Source organism: Heloderma suspectum, chromosome 2, assembly GCF_057233095.1.
Source record: "Heloderma suspectum isolate Gila_16-S chromosome 2, 16-S_ref, whole genome shotgun sequence".
Classification (NCBI taxonomy): Eukaryota; Metazoa; Chordata; class Lepidosauria; order Squamata; family Helodermatidae; genus Heloderma; species Heloderma suspectum.
The window spans coordinates 1163171-1179427 of record NC_139459.1 but is presented as its reverse complement, the minus strand read 5'-3'; the positions used below and the strand labels follow the sequence as shown (position 1 = coordinate 1179427).

Here is a 16257-nt window from a genome sequence, read left to right as displayed (position 1 = left end):
GGCGCGCCTCGCACCGCCCGCGGCCCCGCCGCGCCGCGCCGCCTCCACCCGGACCGGGCCGGCCCGCCGGCGAGGCGCGCCCGGGGCCTGCCGAGGGCGGCTCGCCAGCCGCAGGCGCGGGGGTTCGCCTGTGGCCGCAGGCAGAGCGAAGCTGCCCTCGCCCGCCCGCCCGCGGCGGCTCGGCCGGGCGCGGCTGCCGGCGCTCTCCCTCGCGAGGCGCCGGCGGGGAGCGGGGCGGGCCCGGCGCGGGCCCCCGCCGTTGCCAAGGGGCGCCCGCAGACGTGCTTCGCTGACGGCGCTCCCCCCCCGTCTTGCGCAGGTACTTCAGGTGGTGGTACCGCAAGACCCGTGTGGAGAAGAAGCACCCCTTCATCGATCTCTTCAACTCGCAGCCGCTGCGCCAGATCTACGGTGTGCGGGGGGGCGGTTCTGGGCGGCCGAGCCAGGGGCTCCCTCCCACGGAAGAAGGCCCTGAAAGAGCAGGGTGTGGCGTGGCAGGCGGGGGGGCCCTAGGGCTGCTGCCCCGGCAAGGCACGGGTGTGCATGTGCCTCCTGGGGTCACCTGTCTGCTTCTCTTGTGCTTCGCCACAGGCTGCCCCTTGGGTGGGTTTGGGGGAGGAACCGTCACCCGGGGCTGGCGCGGAGACTTCTGCCGATGGCAAATGAACCCTGGGCTCTACCACTACAAGGCAGTTGTCGCCGACCAGGTGCGTGCATGGGCGACTGTGGGCCTTTAGGGCTCCCGGTGCGGTGCGGTGCGTGGCAGCCTCGGCACAGCCAGCCCTTCTCCGGGGCGCTGCTTGGAATCCGGGGGGGGGGGGGGATGTGGTTGTGAGGCTGCTCCTCCGGATTGGGTGCCCAGCCCAGCCTTCCCTGGTACTCAGCCGGCTGTGCCTTGAATGGGAACTCTGCAAGCTGGAAAGCCGCCTCCTGGCCTGGGTCTTCTGGTGCCGCTCCTTCTGGCTCCTGGGGTGGAGGGAGGGAGAGGATGGGTGGGTGGGCGGGCGGGCTGCCTCTCACCTTGCATTCCCCTGCCCAGTTCACCGTCTGCTTGCGTCGGAAGGGCCAGACCGTTTACCAGCAGGTGCTCTCTTTGGAGCGGCCCAGCACCTTGCAAGGCTGGAATTGGGGCTTCTGTGGCCACTATGCTTTCTACCATGCACTCTACCCACGGGCCTGGACCGTCTACCAGCTGCCTGGGCAGGACGTGGTGCTCACCTGCCGGCAAGTCGCTCCCATCATCCCTCATGACTACCAGGTGAGCCTGTCTGGCCCGTGTGTGCACCTTCCCCGGTTCCAGAGCATTCTCCATGGGGGACGGTGGGTTGGGCTGGCTTCCGGCATGGAGTAGGGGTGATGGAAAGAGAAGTCGGGGCCCTTCTGTGCCTTCACTGGCTCTTTCGTGCCAGCAGAAACGCCGTCATCTCTTTTGGGAGGATCTGACAGCACAAGAAGGGAGCTGCTAGTGGCGGGGGGGGGGGGGTGCGTGCCTGGGAAGGCAACAGCCTGGCAGATGCTGGGGCTAACCAGCACCAGCATGTCCGGATGGCCTGGGGGACTGTGGCAGTGGATGGTGGACGTCGCGTCCCAAGGCTGCTTGCCTCCCTGTGCTTCATCTCCTTTGTGGGGTGCTACCCCCATGGCCCAGCTGCCTCAAGGCCCAAGAGGTGCTGGGCCTGGTGATGGTGTGTGGGGGCAGCAGCACTCTGCTGAGCGCCGACGGAGGGGGACTGGGCTGGGCCAGGGGGCCTCCCAAGGTGATGGCATGCTGAGGGCCAAGGCTGCTGGCTCAGTACCGGAGTTCCTCCTGAGGGAAGTACGAGCAGGTGGACACTCTTCAGGTGGTGCAATAACGGATGGGATTCACTGTTGCAAGACGGGGTCTCTCGTTCGATTTTTTTTTTTAGAGCGGGAGCAGGCACATCCCCAGAGTAGCAGTCCACCTGTGGCTATTGGCCCTGTTCAGAGGTCGCGAATGCCACTCCAGACCAGTTGCTGGGGTAACTGCAGGGGAGGGCCAGGGCCTTCCTGTCCTGCTTGTGGGCTTCCTGGAGGTGTCAAGCTAGTCACTGTTGGCAAGGGGATTGTGGGCTCAATTGGTCTGGTCCAGCCAGGCTGTTCTTGGGGTTTTGCAAGTCAGGGTTTGATTTCATGGTTCTGGCACAAGCTTGTTTTCTGGCTCAGACCAGGTGAATCAGGTTACAGCATGCACATCAAAGCTGCAAAAAATGATGAGCTTTCAGGAAGTAGATCGTTTGTTCATGTAGAGAGAGTGCTCTGTCTGTGTCCAGATGCCTCAAGGTGAAGTATCCTTTAACCTAACAGAGACAATTTTGGGGGGACTCTTTCTCTTGGCACGGCTCATGAAGCAGCCCGCTAACACCCAAGCGCTGGCCTGAGCAATTATGTTTGTATGCTGAGTAGCCTCATGGCGCTGTAATGGGAAGAGGTGGAGTCTTCAACTCCCTGAAAGAAGCTTTAGGGGAATGCCCAGCTCTATATTGTCTTTTCCAAAGCACCTTTGGTCATGGGACTATGGGAAAAGTGGTTTCTCTTTGCAACAGGAGCTTCTGCTAGAATAATCTTTCTAGCAAACAGTATCTTCAGCTAAAGTAAATGTTGATTTATATAAACAGTAGCCCTTGTGTGCTTGACAGAGGCTCTGAGTTCAGCATTGCATAAGTCTTTTCGGACAGGCGAACTTGAGATCTCTGGCTTTGGATGAGCCTTGGGAACAGCCATCTCAGGAGGTTCCTGGCCTTTTGTATAAAATGACGTGAAGATATGGCCAAAGGAGATGGATCTGGATCTAAACTCTTGCCGTCTTGTTCTCTGATGAGGTTGCTCACCTAGCCTGGTGACCAGCTTTCTGCAGCCCTTGTGATCCCTTTCCTCTCCACTGTCCCCCCTTCTGTGCATTTCTAGGACACCAGTCTGCCCGTGGGGGTCTTTGTCTGGGAGGTGGAAAATGACAGTGCTGAGGATGTGGAGGTCTCCATCATGTTCACCTTCCGGAACGGCATGGAAACCAAGGAGGACCGGCGTGGGGGCCACTGGAACGAGCCCTTCAGCCTGGAGAAAGAAGGCCACTGTGTCCGTGGCGTGATGCTGCATCACTGCGTTCCAGTGAACCCCTACACGCTGGCCATTTCTGCCCGGGAGGAGGTATGAGTTGGGGTTGGGCGTGGACCGTGAGGACTGTGGTTTGGGGACAGGAGCCTGTGCCTCTGCTGCGAACGGAGCAAGGACAGAGCTGAGGCCAGCGTGGAGGAGGAAGCGTAATTGGAGGGAGGCTTGGGTGGTTCACCTGCTTCAAGCTGGAGCGTAGCAGAAGGAAGGCTGAGCTGTCCCCTCTCTGATACTGAAGGGCTTCGGGTCATAACTCCACAGGGAGGAGTGCACAGTGCACAGCTGAGCACGCTCCATCTCTGGCTAAGGGGTCTAGTATGAGCCTAGGAAAGGCTTCTTCCTCGGACTTTGCCGGGCAGTTGTTAGTTGGCGTGGACGATCTTGGGTTGGATGGATTGAGAACCTGACGAGGGAGGGAGGGATCTTCATGGATTCACCTAGTCCAAGTGCCTGCCTGGAGTCCACCAAGACTCCTCCAATTAGTCTAATGGATTCTGTGAACGTTGTTAGGAGAATTGATGGCCCAAGACTTTCTGTGCTTATAAGGCATGGAAGCATCCAAGGGAATATGGAGGACAAACACTCATAGATTCACCTGCGACATGGGCCTGGGAGAAACTCTTTCTACCTCGCCTCCACAGGGCTGTTACAGACACCTTGGGCTTTCTACGGTGGAAGCAATCGTGTGGCGGTTGCCTGCACACTTACTCAGCATGTACCTGTGTTGTGAAGTCATGTTGGAGTAGCAAGATCAACGCTTTGGAGGAACTTCTGGAATGTTGTAGTGTTTCGGGGGAACCTCTGGGATGAGCAGTGAGATGGCCACGTTTGCTGATGATGACAAATTATTTAGTTTGGTTAAAACAAAAAGGCATTGCAAAGAGCTCCGAAAGGATCTCTCCAAACTGAATGGGCATAAAAATGGCAAATGCAGTTCAATACAAGCATCAGTAAACTGATACACGTAGGGACCAAAAGTTCCAACATCACATATATGCTGATGGGATCTGAACTAATGGTTACTGACCAAGAAAGAGATCTTGGGGTTGTGGTGGACAGCTCGGTGAAAATGTCAATCCTGTGTGTGGCCACTGTAAAAAAGGCAAACTCCATGTTTTTTCTCTGCTTTTAACCTCTACTGAGCAGGCACAGGCTAGTCTAGAACAATCACAAAGCTAGACACAAAAAGGGAAAAGAGGCAATGGAAGGACAGGACTCTCCAGTGGTGGTAACCTGCAAGGTGTGTGCAATGTTTGTTTTCTTGCCTGAGAACAACATGGCCTACACCTGCAACAAGTGCAAGTTGATCACGCTGCTGGAAGAAAAAGTAAGTGGACTGGAGCAGCAACTGTCGAAGCCTTCTGGGACAGAATGGGGGAACTACAGCAGCAAAGGGAAGACCAGAAGTTTGAAGAGCGTCAGCAAGATGAGGCAGTGGGAAATGCTGAGGTGAAGAAAAATGGAGTAGAGGATACTCCTTGGAAAAGGGTGACAGGAGAAGAACTAGTGGAACAGTGGAAGTAGTGGAGCTGTGGAACCGATTCCAGGTACTTGCGGATGAGACTGGAGGACAGCCTGCAGAGGAAGAATCACAGGGGAACCTACATGAGAGTGAGCAAGAGGCTGCAGGTCAGTCAAACAGAGGCGATGAAACCCAGGCCTACAAGAAGAAGAAGAGAAGAGTGGTAGTAGTGGGAGACTCCTTGCTGTGTGGGATTGAGACCCAAGTATGTCACGAAGACCCATGGACTCGCCAGGTATGTTGTCTCCCGGGAAGATGGATTAGAGACGTGACTGAAAGGTTGCCTGCACTCATTAAGCCCAATGACAGGGATCCCTTTCTTCTCATCCATGTGGGAACAAATGATACCGCCAAGTGGAGCTACAAAGAGATCACGTCAGACTTTGAAGCTTTGGGAAGGGAACTCAAGAACTTTGGGGCCCAGATAGTTTTCTCATCCATCCTTCCAGTAGTTAGAAGAGGGATAGAAAGGGAACGAAAAATACTCCGGGTGAATGACTGGCTACGAAGGTGGTGCTGACGAGAGAGATTTGGATTCTGGGACCATGGGCTATACTTCCGGGAAGATGGGCTGTTGGCAAGGGACGGGTTGCACCTCACAAAGGATGGGAAGAATGTGTTTGGCCACAGCATGAAGAACTTCATCAGGAGGGCTTTAGACTGAATCCTACGGGGAAGGTAGAAGTAATGTTGGGGGTAACAATGGATGTAGGAGCACTGCAACGGAGAGAACAGCTCTGACAGCGCCCAATAATAGTCTTCAGACGCATGTAGGAAGAAAGCCAGACTATGAAGCACATGGTCTTCGATGTCTATATACTAATACCCAGAGTATGGGAAACAAACAAAATGAACTTGAACTCTTAATACAGGAGGGAAATTATGGCTTGATAGGTATAACTGAGACTTGGTGGGATGACTCTCATGACTGGAATACAGCAAGTGAAGGATATAACTTGTTCAAATAGAACAGGAGGAACAGAAAGGGAGGTGGAGTTGCACTGTATGTTAAAAATACACATCTCTGCACAGAAATACAGGAGGATGAGCTCAGGAGCCCCATCGAGAGCATCTGGATCAAAATAAATGGAGCAAAGAATAAAAGGAACCTGGTGGTCAGAGTCTAGTACTGGCCACCCAATCAAAGCGAAGACGAGGATGAAACTTTTGAAAAGCAATTAGCCAATGTTTTAAGGAATGTAGTAGTAATGGGGGACTTCACTTTCCCTGATATTTGTTGGGAGACAAATTCTGCAAAACATGGCCCCTCCAGGAAATTCCTGACTTGTGTAGCGGATAACTTCCTCCTACAGAAAGTAGAGGAAGGAACTAGAGGATCGGCTATCCTTGACTTGATCCTAACCAACAGAAATGACTTAGTGGATAAAGTAGCAGTTACAGGAACTCTGGGGGAAAGCGACCATGTTGTACTTGAGTTCTTGGTTCTAAGGGAAGCAAAACCCGAGTGTAGTCAAACATGTACCCTGGATTTTAGGAAAGCTGATTTTCATAAACTCAGAACAGTGATCAGTAAGGTCCCTTGGCAAGCGACACTAACGAGAAAAGGAGTCCAAGATGGGTGGGAGCTTTTAAAAAAGGAAATTCTCAGGGCACAATCAAACAATTCCAACAAGAAGGAAAGGTGGAAGACAACAGAAGAAGCCAGTGTGGCTTCACAAAAAGCTTAGGGATGACCTGAAAACAAAGAAGGACACATATAGGAAGTAGAAAGAAGGCCAAGTAAAAAAGGAAGAGTACAGGCAGGTAGCACAGAATTGCAAGGATGGCGTCAGGAAGGCTAAAGCAGAGAACGAGCTGAGGTTAGCGGGGAATGCTAAAAACAACAAGAAGGCTTTCTTCAGCTACATGCATAGTAAAAGGCAGAGGAAAGAAATGGTGGTTCAGCTATTAAATAAGGATGGCAAAACGATAACAGATGCCAAAGAAAAGGCAGAGGTGCTCAATTCCTGTTTTGGTCAGTCTTCTCCCAAAAGAGGGTTTATGACCCCCCTGGCAAAGGCGAAGTACAGGCTGAAGGGGCAGGATTGCAGCTTGAGATCGACAGGCATATGGTCAAGGAACCCCTCATTCCTTTGAATGAGTTCAAATCTCCAGGGCCAGATGAACTGCATCCTAGAGTCATAAAGGAACTGGCAGAAGAACTCTCAGAACCGCTGTCTATTCTCTTTGAGAAATCATGGAGGACGGGGGAAGTGCCAGATGACTGGAGGAGGGCTCATGTTGTCCCTCTCTTCAAAAAGGGTAAGAAGGAGGAAGCTGGGAGCTACAGACCCGTCAGTCTGACATCAATCCCTGGGAAAATTCTGGAGCAGATCATAAAGTAATCCATCGGGAAGCACCTTGACAACAATGCAGTGATTACTCGAAGCCAACATGGATTTGTCAAGAACAAGTCCTGCCAGACGAATCTTATCTCATTTTTTGATCAAGTAATCTCCCTTGTGGACCGTGGGAATGCTGTAGACATCATATGCCTCAACTTCAGCAAAGCTTTCGACAAAGTGCCCCATGATATCCTGAAGAGCAAACCAGCTCAAAGTGGGCTTGATGAAACAACGATCCGGTGGATCCACAGTTGGCTACAGAATCGGACTCCAAGGGTGCTTATCATTGGGACGTTCTCAAACTGGGGAGAGGTAACGAGTGGGGTAGTGCAGGGCTCAGTCCTGGGCCCAGTGCTCTTCAACATTTGTATTAATGACTTGGAGGAGGAGGTGCAGGGAATGCTGATCAAATTTGCAGATGACACAAAATTGGGAGGGATAGCTAATACTTTGGAAGACAGAAACAAAATTCAAAGTGATCTGGATAGACTGGAGTGCTGGGCAGAAAACAACAGAATGGCATTTAATAGGGACAAATGCCAAGTTCTGCACCTAGGAAAAAGAAACCAAATGCACAGTTACAAGATGGGGGATACGTGGCTCAACCACACTACGAGCGAGAAGGATCTTGGAATTGTCGTCGATCACAAGCTGAATATGAGCCAACAATGTGATGTGGCTGCAAAAAAGGCAAATGCTATTTTGGGCTGCATTCATAGAAGCATCACTTCCAAATCCCGGGAAGTACTAGTTCCCCTCTACTCAGCACTGGTTAGGCCTCATCTGGAGTACTGTGTCCAGTTCTGGGCACCACACTTTAAGAAGGATGCAGACAAGCTGGAGAGGGTTCAAAGGAGGGCAACAAAGATGATCAGGGGACTGGAAACAAAGCCCTATGAAGAGAGACTGAAAGAACTGGGCATGTTTAGCCTTGAGAAGAGAAGACTGAGGGGAGATATGATAGCACTCTTCAAGTACTTGAAAGGTTGTCACAGAGAAGAAGGCCAGGATCTCTTCTTGATCATCCCAGAGTGCAGGACACGGAATAATGGGCTCAAGTGACAGGAAGCCAGATTCCGACTGAACATCAGGAAAAACTTCCTGAGTGTCAGAGCAATACGGCAATGGAACCAATTACCTGGGGAGGTGGTGGGCTCTCCCACACTGGAGGCCTTCAAGATGAGGCTGGACAGCCATTTGTCAGGGATGCTCTGACTTGGATTCCTGCATTGAGCAGGGGGTTGGACTCGATGGCCTTGTAGGCCCCTTCCAACCCTACTACTATTCTATGATTCTAATTACTTGGAGGAGGAGGTGCAGGGAATGCTGATCAAATTTGCAGATGACACCAAACTGGGTGGGATAGCTAATACTTTGAAAGACAGAAACAATTCAAAGTGATCTTGATAGACTGGAGCGCTGGACAGAAAACAACAGAATGACATTTAATAGGGATAAATGCCAAGTTAAATGTCAGAAATGTAAGCAAAAATAAGTTGAATGAAGAGTGCCTCTGACCTTATGTAGAATGCTTTCTCTCACCACGTAAGGAATTACAACCGCTCACCCTCCGCATACTTACAGTGCAAACCTACCCTTGTCTACTGAAAGTAAGTCCTACTGAGTTCAGTGGGGCTTACTCCCAGGTAAGTGTGTCTAGGATTGCTTGCCTCATAGAGATGTTCATATCTCCCACCCAGATTAAAGCCTCAGCAATTCCGTTTAAGAGATTAACCACTGACCACACCTGTTGCAAGCAAACTACAACCAAATCTCATACATTCTTGTTCCCCTCTGTGGTAATCCCTCCTAATTTTTCCTTCCTCATAAAAATAGATTATTTTTTTTTGGAACTCTCCCTTCCTGTCTTTTTGTTATGAGCAGTCTCTCCTTGTCTTCTCTTCACCATAACATAATTTGTGCCAAGACTCTAGGATGTAGCCAAGGAGTCTGTTTTCAATACTAGGGCTAAGCTGTAGAAGAGGGGTGCAGAACCTCAGACCTTGGGTCCCAGTCCAGCCCTCAGGAGATCCCAGAAGGCCACACAACCCTTCTCTCAACCACTGACGGTTTCATGGTTTCCTGGCTTTTGTGCAGTTTCTCCCCTGGCCCCCTGCCGCCCCACTTCTAATAGGTTAAAATGCCCTTCCTGAGGCTTAGTTACTGCCAGTAAGAGCCGTAAGCTAAAATATGCTGGTATTTTTGGCTTGTTGGCCCCACCCCTTTTGCCTTTGGTTCCACCCGGTACTGGAATGCAGCCCCTGAGAGCTTCTCTGAAATGAAATTTGACCCTTGGGCTGAAAGAGGTTCTGCACCCCTGCTGTAGAATGTGAGGAAAGTACTTTTGATCATGTACCAAGTGCAAAAAGGAAGGACGAAATAACAAAACATGAGTAGGATTGGGCTGAAAGTGTAGCCAAGCCAGTAGGGTGGAATGGGCAGGGGCAGGGATTTCTCAAGCCTGCAATACCATACTCGCAACTCAGGACTGAGTTCTGAGTAACCTTGCAGAGTATCGGGCTTGAAAACCTCACCCAAATGTAACTTAGACTGAAATCTTATGCACACTTTCCTGGGAGTAAGCCCCATTGAATATAATGAGACTTACTTCTGAATAAGCATACATAAGATGGTGTAAGTGAGAGGTAGGGATGTCAGGGAAATTGGCAACAGAATCAAATGATTTCAGATTTCTATGAATCCGACCTGCAGATTCCACAGTGGACTGGCTTTTCCCAAGTCCCACGGATTGCATGGACTAGTTTTTTCACTTTCCGGAATTTTTATGCAAATTTAGTCACAAGAATACGTTAAAAGGAATAAGCCGAAAATGTGCATTTCCCTCGTAGGCTAAAGTGTGAATATGCACATTTGGGGGGTGGGATTGTGCCACCAGGAAGGTCCACCTTCCTCCCAGACTGACCTGGCTCTGGAAGCCCTCCCCCCACCTTTTATGCACAAGCTCTCCTCCAGTCACACTGCATTCCGTTCTCACTTGGCCACTCCCCCTTTCTTCCACTTGCCAAACTGTCATTCTTGCCCACACTGCCAAACCTCGCCTCGCACTCGCCCGTCAGTCATTCCAGAGACATACCAGCCACCATACATACACACAAACCGTTACTTTTGCGCTTTGTACATGTGGAATCGCCACAGGCAGCTTAGATGATTTGGGGCACGTGGCCTAGTGGGCACAGACTAGAAACACGTCTTCCCCCATCACAACTCCCCACAGCCCTCCAAAGTACAGGATGTGTGAAGTGTCCCACAGACTCCAGCTGCTGTATGAAAAAGCCCACCGAGCCCCCACAACTGAGAACCATTTTTCCCTGGAGCAACCCCCTCCCCTCCCCAGGATAACCAGTCTAGCTGTAATTGAGTCCACCTTGTCTTAACTAAGCCAGACCTTTCCTCCACCCTCTGGAAACCCCCCCCCCCCACTGATGGGCCTAGAGACTCCTCTAGAACGCTACCCATTGGATGGTCCCTTGGTGCTTTCATAGAGCCCTTTAGCCCTTCCTGGTTGTCCTGTTCAACTCGGCAGCACCATTAAACACCTGCTACAGGCGTGCCCCCCCCATTTAGCTCCTTCAGGCACTTCCCCTCCATTCCTGCCATCAGCCAAGCCCCGGTTCTTGACCTGGTTTGGGCCACATCCTCCACATCAGGCCCCAGCTTCTCCTTCCTCTTCCAGCCAGGGCCTAGCCCACCCCCATCGCCAGCACCCTCAATGGGCTGCTGGCCAGCCCCTCCTCTCCCAAGCCTGTTCATTGTGGGGGCCTCACGTTGTTGCTCTGTTGCCATTGTGGGGCTCTCGCCCGGGCCAGCCCTGGCGGAAGTGGGAGGGCCCTTCCGCCCGCCCGCCCAGGCCTCCTCTGGCTGTGCCTGCTGGAGTTCTCTCCATGAGGCTCCCAGTGCCAGGAGGAAGGAGGCCAGCAGTCACCCTTTCTCCTCTCCCCTCCTGCCCAGGCTGGCACCACCGTCACCCATCTCACCACCTTCAACCCTGCTGGCACAGGGCAGGACGTGTGGCAGGACCTCCTGGCCGATGGCAAGCTGGCATCCCCACTAGGTGAGCCCCAGGCTGTGGGGGGGCAGTGTGGAGCAGCCGAGAGGCTGGAGTGTCTGAGGTGTGTGTGTTCTCTCCTGTAGGTAGTGGCCCCCCCTCAGAGAAGGGGGAGGCTTGTGCAGCTGCAGTGTGTGCCACGTGCATGGTGCCAGCCCGGGGGCATGGGACACTGGAGCTTGGCTTGGCCTGGGATATGCCTCGCATCCGCTTCGGGTCCAGAGAGAAGGAGCACCACAGGTGGGTGATGGATTGCTAGCATCAAGCCTGGGGGGCGGCTTGTGTGGGCCAGGGCCAGGCTATTGGAATGGAGGCTTGTCTCCAGGGGCTGCTTGGAGAATGAGGGGCCAGCTGAGATCCTTCCAGACAGGTGCGCGTCAGGTACATTCTGGCCTTCTCTCCCTAGTAGGGGCCTGCACTGCTCCGTTGCACAGGGTGTCTTCCCCTGGCCAGGAAGCCTTCTCTTAAGTTGGCAGGGTTATTACTAGGGATGTACATCAGATTTGGCCACAGCTTGAGCCGAGTCGGACCCCTTCGGACCGTTCCTGGTGCTTTCTGAGGTGAAGTGGGCTTCGTTCCGAAGTGACCAGAACCGTCGTTGGACTCTGCATGAGGCTTCTGCGATTCAGCTTTGGAAAGGCAGACAGGGTGTCTCCCCAAACAGTGTCTTTTGCTTGCCTTTCTCTAAATGCTGGTGTGGGGGGAAGGAAGGGGTGGACTTGAGCGACCAACAGGTCTGCCCTCTCATCCCAGGGCATATTTTACCAGGGCCTCTCCAATCCCTGTGCTTTGAGCGAGGGCAGGGATGGGACCATGAGATGGCCATTCTTCCAGCGCCACCAGGCTTCACTGTAAAAAAGGCTGTAAACGGGTTCTCTATCCTGCCTCCCTAGCACCTGCACCTATCCTTCTGACACTCTGCAGGTTTCTTGTCTCCGTAAGGTGACCTGTTTCCATACAGATCACCCCAAATCAGGGCTGGACCTGCCATTGTGTGGGGTCATGTGTCTGTGCCAGGCAGCGGAGCAGGGAGGAGCGCTGACTTGCACTTCTGGGCCTGCCCCTGCCGGGGAGCTTTCCACTTCCTCCTCCTGCACCCACCTGCCGTACCTGCTTGGCCAGCTGCTCCCTCGCTTGCTTGGGCAGCCAGCTGGCTGCTTCCTCCTGCCTTGTGCCCCAGGCGCCCACGGGGCTCTTATGAGCAATCCTGAGAAGCTGGCCTTGGCTGACCTTCCACAGGATGTCGCAGGTCCCCTTTCAATAATCGGGGTCCAAGGTGGGAGCAGTGGCCAAGCCGGCAGGAGCAAGCAACCCGCTGCGGTGGCTGCCTCGCTTGGAGCGGCAGGAGACCTTGGGCCAGGCCTGCCAAAGCTATGTAGAGACGGGGAGAAGCGAATCGCCCTGTACTGCTGCAGCTGCCCTGAAACTTTGCAGTGCTATTACTTCAGGCCACCTCTAGGACATATGTCATGTTCAGAAGAACAGTCCACAAGGAACATAGGGGGATAACACACGTCCTGTTTGAATACCTTCAAAATGTAAAGGCTGCTCTTGCATCATATTCCCTGCACCTAGTCATCTGAAACTTAGCAGGCTCACGCTGCCTAAAAGGAGTAACCATCCCTGCAAATTTCATCCAGTTCTGCAAAGAAAGAAAGAGAGTTGCTGTTGGTTCCAAAGAAATGAGCCAGTGCCTTGCCTGCCGGGGTCATGAGTGGATTTGCTTTATACCGAGGGCTGCTGGTGTCCCCTGTCAAGGCCTTTTGGTGGCTCTCTTGAGCTAGATTGGAATGCTGCTCCCTGCCTCCTGCCTGCCCTTTAGAGGGATCTAGCCAAGCAGGGGTGGGGATGGGGCGCATTATCCCACACAGGGCCTGGACCATCTTTGATACAGTCTGCTGCCTCCTGCCATGAAATCCGACCCCCTGCCGTGGAGCACTTGTGGGGAAGACTGGGCTTCTCCTTTCTCCAGCCCCCTCCTCCCAAAGCAAAGGCCTTTGAAGCCAATAGGTTTCTGGGACTGCGGAGGAGCGCATCCCAGGGTTTGTTTAAGAGGGTAGAGAGAACATTCCTGCTCACCAGGACAGCCTGTACCACCCCCGCCCACAGAGGCAAGCAGGCGAGCCCCCTGCTACTCCTGGCCAGCAGAGAGCTCCACAGCCTGTTTGTCTGCTGTCTGTCTCTTTGCAGGCGGTACACGCGCTTCTTTGGCAGGGAGGGTGATGCCTGTCCCGCCCTCTCCCACTACATGTTCACCCACTACAAGGACTGGGAGAAGCGGATCGAGGCCTGGCAGCAGCCCATCTTGGGGAACAGGTACCGCTGTGGCTGGCTCTGCAGAATGCTCCTGGCCAAGCCAGCGCGGGGGGCAGGGCAGGAGGCTCAGCTCCCTTGTCCCTTTGCAGAGCTGCAGCTTTGCACACAGAAGGCCCCAGGCTCTGACCTCTGGAAGTGTCTCCGGGTGGGGTGGGGGAAGGACCCAGCAGAACTGTTGCTGCTGGTCAGAACCAAGCGAGACGGACCCACGGTCTGACCCAGCTCCCCCCCACTGGCCTTGTGTTGGAGGCTGCTCTGGGGGTGGAACCGTTTTCTGAGTGGAACCAGGTTTACTTTTGATGGAGAAAAGTGGGGTGCAAGGGCTACAATAAAGGAGGTGTGTTTGCCTCCCTTCCCCCTTCCGTACGCCAGACTCCGTTCCCCTTCATTTGGCTATGTTCCTGGCTGTGAACAGGGCCTGTTTGGACGCCACAACGTATTAGTTTGGCCTGGCAAGGAAACCCGCCAGAGTGATTAGCCCGTGGAGATGTGTTCTTGCCTGCCCACCTGCCCTCACAACCCTCTGGCGGCAATGCTCCGCAGGCGAGTGGCTGTGCGCAGGCCTGTGCAACACTCCCTGGCCCATGCCACACCTGCCATGCAGTCCTGGGCCACCCTGGCGGTGGTGCGGCCCCCTTCCTGCAGCCCTCCCCCTTCCTTCCTTCCCTGGGGAGGGCTGGAGTCTCAGTCCAGTATGCCGCAGCGCCCTTTGGGGAGAATGCTGGTGCCCAGGAGAATTTGAGGATGGCACAGTGGGAGTGAGGTTGGCCTGGCTTCTAGGGTACATGCGTGTCTTGGGGTTGCTGATGTGAGTGCCCCCCTTTGCCCTCCCCTCCAGCGACCTGCCCCCTTGGTACAAGTCGGCCCTCTTCAATGAGCTGTATTTCCTGGCTGATGGAGGCACCCTATGGGTGGAGCTGCTTCCAGAGGACGCTGCTTCCCTGGGGGGCTCCCAGGGACTCTCCCAGATGCTTCCAGTCCTGCAGGAATATGGGAGGTTTGCTTACCTGGAAGGTACGTGGTTGTCCGGGCATTCCCTCCCCCTGTTACCACTGGAGGGGGTGCCTGCGGGGCTGGAAGTAGCAGCTGGGGAGGGGGGCATTGGAGACAGTGCAGCTTTGCCACATCAGCCTCGAACGTGCTGCTTGGGGGCAGCCGGGGCGGGGGCTCCGCTGGCGCCTCCCTGGGCAGGAGGCAGACAGCCCCCGCTCACGGGCTTCTCTCTGCTGCCTTCCAGGCCAGGAGTACCGGATGTACAACACCTACGACGTCCATTTCTACGCCTCCTTTGCTCTGGTCATGCTGTGGCCCAATCTGGAGCTCAGCCTGCAGTACGACATGGGTGGGTGAGCAGCGACTATGCCAGACCTGGGCGGTGCCGCTTGCGGCCTCCGTCTGTCTCTGCTAGAGCCAGGTCAGGAGAGTGCTCCATGGGCGACTGCCGTCCCTGCGACGAGGCGGTTTCCTCTCCAGGAGGCAAGGGCCCACTGAAGCACCGCCCTGTCCGGCTGCCTTTTCCCTTCCACTGCACTTGCATGACCCTGGAGGCCCTGCGCCTGCGGCAGGCCAGGCCTGGCATACAGGACCCCTGTGAGCCTCCTGGGCAGGGTGCGTGCGTGTTCTGAGCAGGGGGATGTCGGGCAGCGGCCGTGTGCCTTGCACGGCACCCCTTGTCGTGGAGGGCGCAGCCCTGCCCAGGCACCACTTGGAGGACCGAGGGGGGCGTCTGCCTGGCAGCGCTCGGGAGCATCGCCTTAGAGTGTCTCCCTTTGACACCCCCAGCTGCTGCCGTGCTGAATGAGGACACGCGCCCCCGGATGTACTTGATGAGTGGGCAGACAGCCCAGGTGAAGCTGCGCAATGTGGTGCCCCATGACGTTGGGGAGCCTGGTAAGGCGGCATCTGCCTGGATCCAGGCCGGTCCTGGCTCTCTCAACGATGGGGCTGTGTGCAGGGCAAGGTGATGCACTCGGACCCCAGATCACTGTGCTCCCTCCAGGGCAGCTATTTCCAAACTTGCACGGTACTTTGAATGGTAGGAAAATATGCTCAGCAGTCTGGCACAAGTTGATCTCATGACAGATGCAGGAAAAGTCCCTCTTGAGGTCCTGCTTCCTTGCAGGATTGTGTCCCTGCCTCATATTAGCTGCCCAGCCTTCCAGTCATGGACTGGGAGCTCCGTCTAAGACAGAGTCTTGCTCCTTCAGGAAACAGAATTTCTCCTGAGCTGCTCTGGAAAAATAGGGCAGCCTGGGAAAGTCACAGCTGCCCCTGTGGTCAAGGGTCCCAGCCTTGCGTTGCAGCAGCCTCCACTGGATGTGTTCCTGGGCCAAGGCACTTCTGGAGTGGGGCTGTCTGTTCACATTGTTGGCCTTCCTCTGTTCCCATGGGATATTTTGGACTGCAACTCCCATCCTCCCTGGCCATCAGTCGTGCTGGCTGGAGCTGGTGAGAGCTGCTGCCCGAAATGTCTGGAGGGCCCTGGGCGGCTGTTCGTGTTTGGGGATGGCTTTCAGACACGCCTGGAGATTCCCTCCAGCGTGTGTCTTCTCTTGCCTGTTCCTCGCCATTTCTGGTTCACACACAAGCGTGCACACGCATGCACAGGTTTGGTACTGTAGCTCTTGAGACGGGGGGGCACACAGCCATTGCAGGGTCTGGGCCCTGACTCAGTCTCCTCCTCCGCCGCCACTGCCAGATGATGAGCCTTGGCAACGAGTCAACGCCTACCTGATCCATGACACAGCCAGCTGGAAGGACTTGAACCTGAAGTTTGTGCTGCAGGTGTACCGGGATTACTACCTTGTGGAGGACCCTGCTTACCTGCAGGACATGTGGCCCATCTGCCAGGTACAGCTTGGTGGGCGGGGGGGCCTTCA

The 16257-nt window shown here is 54.5% G+C and overlaps 1 protein-coding gene across 4 annotated transcripts in view; it reads left to right on the top strand.

Annotated features, from left to right (window-relative positions):
- GBA2 (glucosylceramidase beta 2) overlaps nucleotides 1-16257 on the top strand; it is a 34903-nt gene that overhangs the window by 643 nt on the left and 18003 nt on the right. For all 4 annotated transcript variants that reach the window (XM_084832731.1, XM_084832733.1, XM_084832730.1 and 1 more), the window contains exons 2-12: nucleotides 320-411; nucleotides 592-707; nucleotides 1040-1258; nucleotides 2926-3165; nucleotides 10966-11068; nucleotides 11149-11302; nucleotides 13253-13378; nucleotides 14217-14392; nucleotides 14616-14720; nucleotides 15161-15268; nucleotides 16077-16228. In XM_084832731.1, the coding sequence (XP_084688857.1) occupies nucleotides 320-411; nucleotides 592-707; nucleotides 1040-1258; nucleotides 2926-3165; nucleotides 10966-11068; nucleotides 11149-11302; nucleotides 13253-13378; nucleotides 14217-14392; nucleotides 14616-14720; nucleotides 15161-15268; nucleotides 16077-16228 (1591 nt within the window). The remainder of the gene's footprint in view (nucleotides 1-319; nucleotides 412-591; nucleotides 708-1039; nucleotides 1259-2925; nucleotides 3166-10965; nucleotides 11069-11148; nucleotides 11303-13252; nucleotides 13379-14216; nucleotides 14393-14615; nucleotides 14721-15160; nucleotides 15269-16076; nucleotides 16229-16257) is intronic.